The 15,488-nt window shown below is 31.6% G+C and overlaps 1 protein-coding gene across 7 annotated transcripts in view; it reads right to left on the bottom strand.

Moving 5' to 3' along the window:
• LOC123564970 (17-beta-hydroxysteroid dehydrogenase type 6-like) overlaps positions 1 to 15,488 on the bottom strand; it is an 85,871-nt gene that overhangs the window by 32,236 nt on the left and 38,147 nt on the right. Inside the window, exon 1 of one of the 7 annotated variants that reach the window (XM_045358917.2) lies at positions 10,446 to 10,768. The exons of 5 other annotated variants lie outside the window; for them this stretch is intronic. In XM_045358917.2, the coding sequence (XP_045214852.2) occupies positions 10,446 to 10,617 (172 nt within the window). In that variant the 5' untranslated portion in view covers positions 10,618 to 10,768. Of the gene's footprint in view, positions 1 to 3,772; positions 4,417 to 10,445; positions 10,769 to 15,488 lie in introns of those variants that run through there. One more of the 7 variants, XM_045358915.2, reaches the window with a different exon arrangement.

The raw sequence follows: 15,488 nt of genomic DNA, 5'->3' as shown, positions 1-15,488 counted from the left end.
TTTGAAAAAAGTGTTTCCTTTGGAAAATACAAACACATTGCATTACCTTAATTTGAACACCGAGACACTGAAAATTTCATAAATCAGGACAGCAGACGAAATGATTTCCTTCTGTTTCATCTAGTAACAATACAAGTAAGTGGAATGAACTTCTGTTTCATTAAGATATTCTGTAATCTCCTTATCTACCTTATGTTTAAGCGAAGATACGTATGCAATGAGGATTTAATACGACTTTGCAAGTAGGTAAGATAAAGAGGAGTTTGATGTATCTTATGTAAGAAATGTAAATGAATGCGGGGTTAATTAATTTAATAAATATCTTAATTTACTGTGAGAGGGAAAAGCGCGAACAAATATAATTCAAGCAAGGAAGGTACATATTACAAAACGAGAGTTTGATATATAATTATAAAGTGTTGTTGTTTTTAATTGTATAGAAGACGATAAATGACTGTAAATACTGCTGTAACACAACGTCCACTACTGTAAAATTGTTTAATTTTGTACGCATAAAATGTCGTCATTTTGACCAAATAAGCTACTTTGTGGAGATTTGCGCTGTTGACGATAGATCTAGTGTGAATATGACATTTTTTTGTTCGTTGGAATTTAATTTCATGGATAAAAGAAACCTGTCCACGAAATCCAAAAAAAGTGTCCTCAACGAATATTGCAGTTTATTAGATAAGAGCATTATGACTTTTCACAGTTAATGTGTAGAAAGAAAGTTTGGTGCAAGTGATCTAACAGCATTGCAGATACTATGGCATTTCAGACTCGAACTTCTCGAGATTGTGATATTCCCCATAAAACCAAAAGAATAAGAAATCTTTAACATTTATCGAGGTTTTACACTTTTTTTGAGTAAACATTTTAAAGCATTCAATCGGTTTAAAAACAAACGAAGTATACCACTAGCAAGTATTCGGCATCATCATCCAACCTTACAATTGTTTCTCCATCAAGACATTTTGACAAAAGACAAACACACCTTATAAACGTCATTATAACTACTCACATCTTTTTTTGAGAATGAAACTTATCCTGATGAAGAAATGGATCTGGAACAAGTGTTTGGTCAAAGATTTTACCACAAGGAAAACCACAGAATGTATCTTAAACGGATAAAACAATGCTATTCTAAACTGTTATTACTGAGACAGTGAATTTAACTTCGTTAAGAAATTTACCTATAATCTGTGTGCAGTCGCAACATATTACTTGTATGCATTTTTTCTTATAATGCTATCAATTATATGCGTTTTCAATATTACTCTTTAATATTTTTTCATTAAATGATATTTGATTTTCACGAGTAAAAGGACTACTGGGTTGTGATATACATTTAACTTGACTAATACACAGATAGATCCTTGAAGTTATTTGGAGAAAAAAAAACATTTAAATGCAATTAATCGCATAAATTGAACCTGGTAAATTCTGGGTACTAGTAAATAACTTTTATGTTGATTTATATATTTATTAGTGCTTAAGGATGTACGAGCGTTTTTTTTTTCAGGATATCCGCCATTTTGAAAAATGTTTCTTCAAATATTGCTTTCCAACAAAAGTTTTGCCGAAAATTAATCCTAAAGCATTAAAATATGGCTAATAAAGTACCATTTAAGCAAATTGATTCTGCTTTTTGCGAAAAAAAAAATTTCACCCTTATTTTTGGCTGGCATTTGCCTAAAATTGACGTAAGTTTTACAACGGGTAGGGGTAGGTAATTTCAAATATCTATGAAAGTAGATCAGGTTTAGTGTTGATATTTTCCTTACTGATACATATAATGATAAGCTATAACTGAAATAAAAAAAAATCAAGATATCACTTTATTTTATCAAGAAAATATAAGTTAAATAAAAAGGACACAAATTTTTTTTCTTAATAAATCTCTTAGATGCACGGTTACCCCTACTTTTTTTTCTTTCCATTTTAAAGCATTTTTGTGTGTCATTAAAGCTGCAAAATATTTTTAAAATCTTACCGTCAGAATTTTTTGTAGATCTACTAAATACATTTTTCCATTGAAAATAAAGTGGGTGGGGTAATTGTGTCAACATGTAAAAGTGAAAGAAATTTGTTAGTGACATTTATGCTTATATAATACTGACATCACCTTGTATTCATATTAATCTGTAAGACATGAAATCCCTATAACATTAAATGGGATATTATATGTTTTGTAAGGTACCGCCATTATTTCAATTTTACAACATTTCAGAAATGCTTAAACAGTGGGTGTAGAAAATGCCCTATAAAATTAAAACGAGTTCTATGACCTATGCTTTTTCTTCTCTTGTCTGTCATGTAATCTAATGTTCTTCAGGCTCACAAAGTATGAAAAAGTTCTTAACGTTAGAAAAAATTCGATCGTACATAATTAAATAAATTAGCAAGATTTGATGACGAATCATTAAATTATATTTATTAATATCACGCTATATTGATAATGACAGAATATGCAGATATGGGATATTAATGTGCCCGTTCGTGTGAAACATTTGAAACATTTACATACATGTTTTGTAAAGCAAATTCTTTAACCATAAAAGTAAACAGCTATACTACATTCAAAGCAAATTCTTAAGTTATATAAAGGTATACATACATACAGTACGCGATTCAATAATGAAGTACGATAACATGTTGAATAAAGCAACATGAGACCGAAAACTGTCATTCAAATGATAAAATAATTAAATAAATATCTTTGGGTCCGACAGTTTTTATATTCGATATTTATATATTATATTCGTGATTTTGGAGTTTTTAACGTTGTTGCTGATGATGATTATGATGATGGTGATGGTGATGATGACGGTGGTTATTATGATTAAGATGTGCGCTAAGCTGTCGTAGATTTAACGAATACACTGCTAACAAAATCGCAACAGTATTTCTATCAGTTTTCAATCAATGGGTGTAGACCCAATTAATGATTTTCCGGAGAACCGGTCCATATTTTTGTTTGGCTTCAGCCCATTTAAAAATTGTGTAAGAGGTTAAGTTGTTTATCTTTGTACAAAAACAAATGCCCCTGGGAAAATCGAGAAATGTATCATTACAAAAGCACTTAGTTAATATAGATATAAACAAACTAGTACAATTTAACGTGTCAGCAAGTTTACAACAATTAATAAGTGCCAGTGCGTGTCTGGCAATTGTAACAAAACACAGGACTGTCGTAAAGCCTAACTTTTCAATACAGTATCTAATATGTATACCATAATACAATGTATAATATATGTTGTAAAATTTTAACAGACGATTAATTCTATTAGCATAGATATTTACAATAAAATCTGAAAAAATGGAAACCCACAGGTCTCCCAAACCGATTTACGAACAACGTATGTTTTATCAAAATGCAATAGCAAGCTTTAAAGTTACATTTGAAACACATGTAATATTAAAAGCATCACTACGGTAGCAATCACTATATTTGTCGTCTGGAATAAATATGATAGAATACAAAGTTGAGGTATTTACACGATTACTATGATAACAGAAATTATGAGTATCATTCTATCTGCGTAGGTCTTGAATAGTTAAGCATGTATATATCTATTCTATTATCTGACAATACCCGAACAAAAATCTTTGCATTTATTGCTGTGAGTATATAATCCTTATGTACAAGTATTCATTTTGGCCCAGAACGACAGGACTTGAACGTATATTTGTGCTATATTGCCATGGTATTATACAAAAACTTATATCTAGCCTTGTGTAAAATAATGTTAATTATTTTCAACTCTATTACCTGTGATGAATACGGCCTTGTTTGCAGCGTCAACTTCTACCCGTCTCTCCGGGCACAGAAATAACACTAGAACTGCAACTGCAGCTCCGAATAGAGCAGCAAAGATATATCCAAAAACAAACACAGATACACTCAAAATCCCTACAGATGTCACAATTGCTACTTTAACCATAGTTTAAATTTAAGCGTAAGCAAAATATTCTATCCCCGCTTATGTCCTTACGAAAGAAATGTATTCATTTTATCATTAACAGATATCCAAATATTACTGGTGGTTAATATATAAAATTTGCACTATTTAAAATTTTGCTGCAGCGAATATAATGTACAAAATTTATCTAAACAAACAATATTTTATGTGACAACTCCCTATATTATATTCCCCGTATTAAATCTCTGATGAAAAGTGACGTTCGGGGAAATCCAATATTTATCCAGAATAAATCTTCTTCAGTCTCTTCCGTTACCATGTTATAATGTCCATTAACGCTCCGGTGAACAAATTTTCATTTAGAAATTGGATAGATAGATAACTTTTAATTCCTCCAATACTGAAGAGCACAACATATGTACATGAAACAAGTATGATCATATATGTACAGACACAGAACAACAAATACATTAAGACATGATATGACAATCACCATTAAGACCATTATAGAATGCTACATCACAATAAGATGTTTTACATAGTATATTACCATTAATGACCAAGTGACCTAACACGTATGTAAAAGTGTCGAGTTTAAGTTATATTTTTGACATCAATACTTACATATGATATTTTGTTTCAGAAGACAAATAAACTAAGATGATATCAGACACATCTGGCGTAAGAACATTAGAGGTATCCTATCACAGCTGCCTTTACATACTAGAGTCGATACAGTAATTTGATACTCTATATGATACCATATAACTTACAAAAACTGATACAATATTACTTACAAGCATACACAGCAATACATACAGTAATTATTCACTAGCCAACCTATCTGAGACCGAGAGATGTAATTTATACTGTTTACACTGAGAAAAAAAGGAAATAAAACAACAACAATGAACTAAGACTTTTACCAAAATTTTCACTCGAAACGAAAAAGTAAGAATATGGAAAAGTCTTTTACATAGTTATACTTTACTGCATGTTCTTAAAATGTTTTTTTTTTTTGTTCATATGGAGAACTAGCATTGTAAGAATACTAAAAATTATACGACCTTTGATACGCGATGAACAGTCGTTTGCACAATAAAGCAATCGTTAATACAGTTCCTTAAGCAACCATGTATAAAATCATTTATCAAATTTAAATGTCTATTTCATCATACGTAACAGGAGTTTGACAGCATTATAATACTTTAAGCTGTACCCGTCTGATTCAGCGGACATTTTGATATAAAACCAGCATTGTGCCTTAGGACGCAATGAAAATGTTTGTGCAAATTTTGCGACACCGTGTTGCGTTATGACAGTATCCCAGAGTTCCAATTGAAAGGAGCTGTTCTTTGCACAGTAGCAAATTAAATGTACTGTGAGGTCTTCTGTTAGATATCCACACTTGTGACATTTCTGAGCAAACAATCTAGAGAAGTATTTTCCAATTAAGTCCATAAGAAAGGACATAGGACATAAAATTGTTCTTCAATTTCCCCCCCCCCCCCACCCCCCGTATAAATTTATAAAAGACAGTAATCTTACGATAACGCTATTAGGCCAGCTAAATCAGTATATATGTTTCTTAGATACATCATAGCCATACACGAAGATAAGAAGATAGTAACTTAAGAAAAACATCACTGCTGTTCTTTTATACTTGCAAATGTCATATAATGGCATGCACAAGTTTTGCACACATACTTTGAATACGTGTATTTTGCTTATTTCACTCTCTGCTTTATCAAACAGTACAATATTATTTAGCTCAAATGCAAAATAACTGACGACAACTTAACAATGTGAACTGATCTAACCACTGTACAAATGAGTTATGCTCTACGTCGTTTAAGGAACAGCACATTATCTTGCTTTATATATCATAAATGTCATGAACATCGTACAATTAATGTTCATACTGAAGATTTCCCCACAAGTATAGCAAAAACAACTGATTTTCATGCAGTAATATCATCCTGACATTTTAACATACCAGGAATTCACTTTACCTTTGTGTTTAACAAATTTGATTTACTATTGTTTGAGGTAGGCTGATTTTCTGACATTTGCCGTAGATTACCCAAAATCTAATCGTATAGTTTTGCTTCAGACAGTCACAAACTTATGTCTTTCACTTTATTTACATTATCAAATTTCATTGGAATGTAAACGAGCTGCTTCACATCGCAATCTACAGTACAGTGTTTTCAAGTTTTCCATATTTAAAGTATTCGCACAATACGAGGTCGTGTAGTATCTTCGGGCGTTGCAATTTTTTTCAACATAAAACTCTATACAGAAGTTGTCATCACAAGAAAACAACAGACAACTTACACTGCTAGGCTGCATGAAAACAGAAGTAACTAAAATAACGAAACATATGAAGTATATAATATTATAACAGACAAATTCTGTCGCTATTGAAAGCATTGAAAGCAAATCCCCTTTTGAAAACATATAAACAACACGGAAAATTTGAATACTCGGGAATTTTCAGAAACGCTTTTCAGTGTTTCCCACCCAACTAGAGGTGTATTGGTCAGGAACCCAGGCAATCCTTGTGTGTATCAGTGCTATACACTGGGCACGTTAAAGAACCAGGCTGTCTATTCGCAACGAGCTAGGCTAAGTTAGCCGGACAAGCCTGTATCTGATTTCTGATCTCTCTGTCGTGGGGGCTTTGTCTCACTCTGTCCCTCTGGTCAGATCACTCTGTGTCTGTACTAGTAGAGGATGAATTATGCGCCCTGTGTGGCTGCATTTGAACTATGTAAAGCGCCTTTGAACGTGAAAATGATCATCAAAAGGGCGCTATACAAATCTGGTATAATAATAATAATAGCTGTTATTTGTATTGACTGACACGTTATTGTTAAAGGTGTTCTATCTACATTAACAACCGTGATTGTGTATGGTATATATGTATGCATAAATAAGTTTGCAGACATTTTAAATTCCTCTGTTTATTTATTTTTCTCTCTGTATTTATTGCCTTATTGCCTCATGCTGATAAAAACCAGGAAATAATTGTGTTCAAGTAATGATATACCAATAAATTTATATTCTGTTCAAATATGAAATATTTTGGAAAATAGAGAATAATATGCACAATTTAATGAAAACGTTGTAATCGACAATCTTAGTAGAATAGTTTTATAATGTTATACCTTATAATCTATAAGATTTATTTAGTTACACACAAACTGCAAATACAATTAGATTTGTTTAGAAATGCAGTTAAATAAATGTCAAGGGGGACTTTTATGTAATATGGGTTCTGTATGAAGAAGTTTGGAATATTATATATATATTACAATATAATGCCTATCAATCTATCTATTAGGTAATGGCGGACAACAATAACAAAGGGGTTCACGTAAAACATTACATACGATTTCTCATTAAAAGCATAATACAGTTGCAGTATAAAACAATGTAAGACTTAACTAAGACATTACATATAGAGTGTGTATTAAATATTATATGGAACGTACCTGGAATATATATATAATATATTTATTACAATACAATGCCTATCAATCTATCTATTAGATAATGGCGGACAACAATAACAAAGGGGTCCACGGGAAGGGTTATGTGACGTTATAGGATTAGTGTGGTACGGCATCAGTCAGTAGATTATTGTATTGGGATGTATAGGTCGTTCATAAAATATTGGAATATAATATATAAATTGTATTGATACTATAGACCTTTGACAATTCTTATTTTATGACCTATGACATTAATAGCAAAACGGTGGTGCTTTGATTAATTTGTAGTAGAGGCCCCTTGAATAGCTGTGCAAAAACTATTGTTTGATTTACGTAATGCATGATAGGATCTTTTTTGATTAATTACTTTTTCTAAACATTTGATAATACAAATGCAGTATTGTATAGTATCAAACAGTGCTATATTTGTAAACAGTATATTATGAATAGTTTTATGTTAGAAGTATAAAGTTTCTGCTTCTATTAAGCAATGCTTATAACATGTGTTCATTTCGTTTTTCTTTTCCTGTACGAAAATAGGACCTGTTTTACAGCTGTAAAACGTCTGTAAATTAGAACTGTATTTTGAAATTACAGCCGTAAAAGACCTGTAAGTGAACAAATACCAGAAATACAGTTGAAATTTACAGGTGTAAAACATGCAGGTCTCAAAATTACAGCTGTAACTTTTTTTTTGGAGGGAAACATGAGTATTGTCAGCCATCTTTAATGCATTTTGGCGGGATATAACTGGAATTCACAGAGACGCCACATCTAAAATATTGGAATTTTAGCTTTTATGGAGTAAGTGCAAATGTTTAATTATCGAATACAGTTGTAAAAGGTGTTATGTAAGCACATGCATTAACAATTTACACTTTATTTGAAACTGATAAGTTTAAAAGAAATAATTACAAGATTGTCATATGATTTCATGCAAAAAAGTTTTATAAACAAGATATTATGCATAGTTTCTGCTTTATATCCTTCTCTTTAATTTTGCATTTGCTATACTATAAACATATTTCATAGTGTTCTTTATAAACTAGGTCATTTATTTTTCCATTTATGTAGTAATTGATTTTTTTTGAGAATTATAATTCATCCTCAAACTTTTTCTACCTCTGCTTTCGTCCCATAAAATAATGTCCTCTTTGTCAACACCTGTAATATTTCTACAGCTGTAACTTTTCGGCATATTTACAGCTGTAACTTTTTCATTTTTACAGCTGTAAGTTTTTTTACAGCTGTACCTGATTTTTACAGTCGTTTTACAGCTGTAAATTGAAATCTACAGCTGTAAAATCAATGTTGTTATATAAAAACTACAGGTGTAAATTTGGAATAATCATGTACTTTTGTACAGCTGTAAAATTTCGTACAGGTTACCCCATTCCTACGTATCTTCAATATCAAGCGGACTGTTTGTGGTCCCTGGCACCCAATTTTGATTAAGACCTGCCTTACGCGTGTTAATTTATATTACCTGAAACCTGGTTATAACATATGCCGGATGACATAGGCTGTTTGATCAGCATAAATTAAATATTCCGATACAAAATCAATGTAAATATGAAAGATAAAATTGAGTCGAACATAGGACTTTCCCACCAATACAGTACACATGGACTGAATTGTTTTATTACCAGATAAAAACGAAAGATAAATCATGTATTAAGTTTAAATCTAGAACATACCCTAATTGATGAATCGCCATTTCATTCATATTTTAAACTTTTTAAGACCCGACACAAATAAAACATGACTTAACAAAGTGAATTTCGAGGCGTCCTTAAGAATCTTCTATATACACTTTTTATTTTGAGACAACCTTGAAGGATCCAACATGTCTGTTTTTCTAGCAAATTGTATCAGTTTCCTGCATGAGAGATGACCCTAACTTTATTTGATGTCCTGTAGGACGAGATGATTCATGCGCATCAGAGATTTGCCAAGATTCGCACATCAGGCGTCTCTTATCGAAAGTGTTAATAGATTGCGGTCATTAAAGGCGCCGTTCCTTATACTACCAGTGGTTGCCCAAATTTGTTACTTGAGAATTTAATTTCATATATTCCATATTTTTTTCAGAAATTAAATGGGTAATAAATAGTTATGTCATGACGCTGTCAAAACATTTCTCTCTCCCTTGTTATTGGGAACAGCAGTGATAACTGTTGCTCTCGGCCAGCGGACATCTGGCAACATTTACAAAGTCGTCCCTGCTACCAATGGAATCATTTCGTACTGTTTCACACACAAACATATCATGACTTTAGGTATATTGTTTCGGGTCAGACAGTACAACAGATCCATTTCTGTCAACGGATACTTCGAATTCCGTAATATCACAGAATTGTCAGAACCAACCAGTCAGATAAAATGGAAACCCACCACTCTAACCCATAAACCTGGATATTCCCTTTGAAATAGCTGGTATGGAGAAGCACGTAATGAATGAAAAGGGACCATCTACTTTAAAACATTATAATATGTATGTGACATTAAATGTTCGACAACTGAATTGTGCATATTTGCATAAGGAAGTACGTTTTATTGATGTTCATAAAGTGTATTATGCATTTATGAAGGTTCTTGATTCTTGAACGGTTTTATAATGTTATATTTTTTAACTTTAAAACTTTTAAGTGTCTTGCATAAAGAAAGAAAAATGAAAATTGCATTTTTTGTCATTTTTAACGAGAAATAGTTCAAGAGTTACAACAAGTTGGTGGTTTTAACTCAAATTTCTCACAGAGGAAACATTGCAAGAGAGAAACCGCTTGATTTTTAGTGTTCAGTTCTGTTTTAACATACATTCCAACCTTATACATGTCATAGTTGCTGCTGATGATTATGATGATGGTGATGTGCGCTAAGCTGTCGTAGATTTAACGAATACACTGGGTATATTACCATGATAATAATATTATAACAATATCTCTATCGGTTTATTAATCTATACGTATACACCCAATATATGAATTTCTGGAGAACTGTAAATTAAAGTTTTCAGTTCTATTACCTGTAATGAATACCGCTTTGTTTGCAGCGTCAACTTCTACACGTCTCTCTGGGTAGAGAAATAACACTAAAACGGCCACTAAAAATCCAAAAAGAGCAGCGAAGATATATCCAAAAACAAACACAGATACACTCACAATCCCTACAGATGCCACAATCACAACTTTAGCCATGATTTAAATTTTTCAAATTTAAATCCCTCATATATCCTTATTAAAGAAATATATTTATTTTATTATTTAATAGATATCCAAATATTACAAGGTTAACATATTTGCACTATTTAAGATTTTGTTCCAGCTATTATAAAGTACAAAATTTGTCTAAACAAACAATATTCTATGTAACAACTTCAGGGATATCCAGTATTTATCCGGAAGAAAACAATATTCTATGTGACAACTCTCTGTATCATATTCCCCGTATTAAATCTCAATTGAAAGAGACTTTCAGGGAAATAAAGTATTTATCCGGAAAAAAATCTAATTCAGCTATTGTGTAACGCTCCGGAGAACAAACTTCATTGAGTAATTGGAGAATTTTACATCGGTTTTTGTTTCAATCTCATAAATGACATGAAATTATTCTTCAATTTTCTCCCCGTATAAGTTTGTAAAATACAGTAATCTTACGATAACGCTATTAGGCCAGATAAATCAGTATTTGTTTCTTACATACAAAATAGCCAGACACGAAGATTAGAAGATACCTAAAATAGTAACTTAACAAAACATCACTACTGTTCTTGTGTACTTGCAAATGTCATATAATGTCAAGATCTACTACACCGGTTCTTCTTAGATGTATCTGTCTATTTTTCTCATCGAAAAAAAAAATATTATAATAACTTTTGACACCCTTTTATTTGATTAAGCGCCCGTTTTATAAAATTAGCTATTCAAAGGCGTTGTACAACAAGTTTTAAAACATAAAACGTTGTGGAAAATCACAAAATACAATAAAGATATCCTTTCTACGTTTAAGAATAAACATATAGCTGACATAGCAAGCTACAACTGTTGTGTCCTAAAATATTGAATAAAAGTCTCTAATATAAAATGTTTCAAATTCTCGTAGGATGTATACTCGGACATATAGTAATTAAACTTCGGATATCAAAAGACTTACTTTTATTGAACAGAACAACATAGCACCCGAGTATGTAGTGTCCGAAGACCTAAAACATAGTGTGTTGGGACAACATTGAGAAAAGCAATATTGATAAAAAAACTCACTCTCTGCATAGACTGGTGCATTTCCAACAGAGCAATTGTACATGAAAGAAGGCAAGTTAAATCTGACACTGGCTTTGTTACCATTGCAGGTCGTAAAGAACTTGCTTCGAACTGTCATATTTCCTACAGTTTAAAACAAATGTTGCACACATATTTTGAATACGTGCATTTTGCTTACTTCACTCTCTGCTTTAACAAACAGTACGATATCATTAAGTTCAAATCCATAATAACTGACGATAACCTAATAAGGTGAACTAATCTAACCACTGTACAAATGAGTTACGGTAATGATCTACGTCGTTTAAGGAACATCTCATTATCTTGATTTATATATCATAAATGTCATGAACATCATACAATTAATGCTCATACTGAACATTTCCTATGAAGTGCAGCAAAAACTATTGATTTTCATGCAGTAATATTATACTACCAGGAATTCACTTTACCTTTGTGTTTGGAAAATGGAGAATACTATACACGATTAAATGAAAACGTTGTTTGATAGTCTTGAATAATGTTATTATGTTATACTTATTTTTTTACAAAACTTAATTAGCAACCCAAAGATTATAAACAGTTCTTTTAGAAATGTAGTTTAGGTGTTTTCTTTATTGGAAAGTGGCCCATCCATTAATAGCAAAAAGTTGGTGGTTTGATTGATTTGTAGTAGAGATATGTTGAATAACTGTGCAAATACTGTTATTTGATTTACGTATTGCATGACAGGAATATTTTCCATTAATTATTTTATTAAACATTTGAAAATGGTACTGACATTATACATAATGCTTGAGGTTGATTCTGCTTAATCAAACAAAATAATTCAATCATCTTTAAAGTGATCATGTAAACACCATTTATATATACATGTAGTAACAACAACTACTTTTAAATTGCAATTTTGATTCATGTTGCTACCGAATGCCTGTAAAATATTCAAGTTGTTTGCGTTAGCTAAAGAGTAACGTGTTCTTTTGTTTAAAAGGGTAGTGCAGTTTTTCCTACGTAAAGTACTGTTTAGCCATGAAATCCAAACGTAATATATATATATATTTCTATTACACCCAGAAACAATAACGTGTATTTAAAGGAATCTAATGATAAAAATCAGCGAATAAGACAGTATATTCTTGATTCCCACATATTAATTTAATTTTCTTTCTATATTTGTCATTAAAACAGTGCTACATCAATTGGGAAATTAATACAAGTAACTTTAAAGGTAAATAGGATAAAAACTAAGGACTTGTCATGCACGATTGTGTCATAACACTAGTTATACTGCATAGGAGCAGACACACTAGAATTAGGACCGTTGAATAAACGCTGCTATTTCAGTTTCAAATGTTATGTTTGAACAGACCCTAAAAAAACTCCTTTCGTTTGTAAACAGCATATTATGAACAGTTTTGCTTAACAAGTAAAATAATTGCTGATTATATTAAGCATGTTCATAACATATCTGCAATTCGGGTTTCCTACCCCTTAGCGAAACGTATGTATCTTCAGTACCAAAAATAATGCTTGTGGTCCTTGACCCCAAATTTTTATGAATATCTGTCTAACGCGTGTTTATTTATTTTGACTGAAACCCGAATATAAAATATGCCAGATGACATTAGCTGTTTGATCTGCATAAATTAAATATTCCGATACAAAACCAATGTAAATATAAAAAGATAAAAGTGAGTCGAAGATAGGATTTTCCCACCAATACAGTACGTGTTGACTGAAATTGTTTTATTACCGGATAAAAACTAAAGATAAATCATGTATTAAGTTTAAATCTAGAACATACATTAACTGCTGAATCACAGTTTCATTCATATGTTTAACTTTTTAAGACCCGACACAAATAAAACATGACTTAACAAAGTGAATTTCGAGGCGTCCTAAGGTATCTTCTATCTACACTTTTATTTTGAGACAACCATGTCAATTTTTCTCGCAAAGTGTGTCTGCATGGGCGATGACCATAATCTTAACTGATGTCCTGTAGGATAAGATGGTTCATACGCATCAGTTCACACATCCGACATCTCTTTGAGACCCAGAACAATCGTATAATTCAACCGATCCGTTTCTGTCAACGGATGCTTCGAATTTCTTTACATTGCAAAGTTGTCAGGGCTGGTAATATTAAATGCCTAACGTTCATTAATGTAGTCGACTCAATAACGATTTCCTTATCGTGGAAAATAATTACTATTGATAATTTAAAGAGTGATTGTTTGAACCTAGGTACAATGTCTTAGCATTACAAACATTTTAATATTCGGTTAAAGTCCTACTGTAAATTTGCTAATTCGCGTCAAAGAGATGGATTACTGGCAAAATAAGATTAAATCCCTTTCTTCCGACTGTTTAGCAGCTACGAGTGGCTTTCAGCTACAAACGACGCTACCAATTACATATATATTCAACAAAATTCATAATCGGTCAGTTTATATTGTATTACTATTTTGTTAATAACTCATGTATTCACACGAAATTTCACATACCGGCATTTGAATAGGTACTGCAGCTAATTATGGATTTATTTTTGGCCGACTCACGGTCAAAGTAACAGCATTTGGCATTTTAATCAATATTGCATATTTTGCACGTGCAGTATCTATTCAAATGTCGGTATGTGAAATTTCGTGTGAACACATGCATTATTAACAAAGCAGCAATACAATATAAACTGACAGATTGGGAATTTTGTTGAGAGTACTAGTACTCGTGGAATATGAAATCTTTTTACTCTGCCTTTAATATTTCATTGTCAACAACAGCCAGTGACAGTTTAGTACATTTGTACATAACTCTGGTTCACTTAACTGCAGGAAAATGTCACATCATGCCCAAATATGACTTGCTTAGGCCAGGTTTAGGCAGATGTCAGATTTTAGGAGCTGCGATACAATGATGTGTTCCCTTAGTGTTTGTGACAAAAACAATTTGCAATACAATTATTTTGTAACGTTAGGTTTGCGATACATTGATTTTTTAGTGTAGATTTGCGATACAGATTGTTCATACTTGGTTTGCAATACTTTAGATTTGCAACTGACTTGTTCTCAATGGATTTGTGGTACGATGATTTGTTTACCTAGGTCTTGTGATACAATGACTCGTTCACACTGGATTAACGATACAATGATTTGTCCGGAAATATTTTTTATTATTTTAAGTGTGCATTTATAACTAATAAAAAACTATTTTCTAATGCTCATTGTGTTTGTTAGATCTCTTTGAAATTAGAGAGTTATAAATATTCAAACTTTATTAGTTTAAATATTTTGTTTTTACGTAATAAAACAAAAAAGATGGATTTCATATAATTTTAGACGTGGAATGTATATTGATATTGCATAAACCTGTAAATAGTTCTTAACAAATTCTACCTTTTCTATCTTGAAACAACAGAAACTATGAAATTATAAGAGAAAAAAGTAAGTCATCTAATTAATAGGCTGTCAGCGGAATCAATAATTCAATTACGTCAACAGCCTCCGAGTGCTGCAATTTTCTTAAATTTGAAACTGACATTGTGTTTTCCGATAATGGTTCAATTTTACCGATATGAATGCTTGCACGATGCCTTTCATTTCAAACCACTTCTGCAATGCTTTTCATTATGTGTTATAAGTTTTATATAACAGACTAAGACGAAAGAAAAAAGCAAACGAAATACCATCATTTTTGTCAAAAACGTTTGCTACAAATGATTTAAGTAAAATGTTTACAAAATGATAAAATATTCTCGTGTGTCATATCAATCAGGCAGCTGCCGGTGTTCAAAGCATGGCATCATTTTT

Source organism: Mercenaria mercenaria, chromosome 2, assembly GCF_021730395.1.
Source record: "Mercenaria mercenaria strain notata chromosome 2, MADL_Memer_1, whole genome shotgun sequence".
In the NCBI taxonomy this organism is placed as follows: domain Eukaryota; kingdom Metazoa; phylum Mollusca; class Bivalvia; order Venerida; family Veneridae; genus Mercenaria; species Mercenaria mercenaria.
This window is presented reverse-complemented; position numbering and strand designations above follow the sequence as displayed.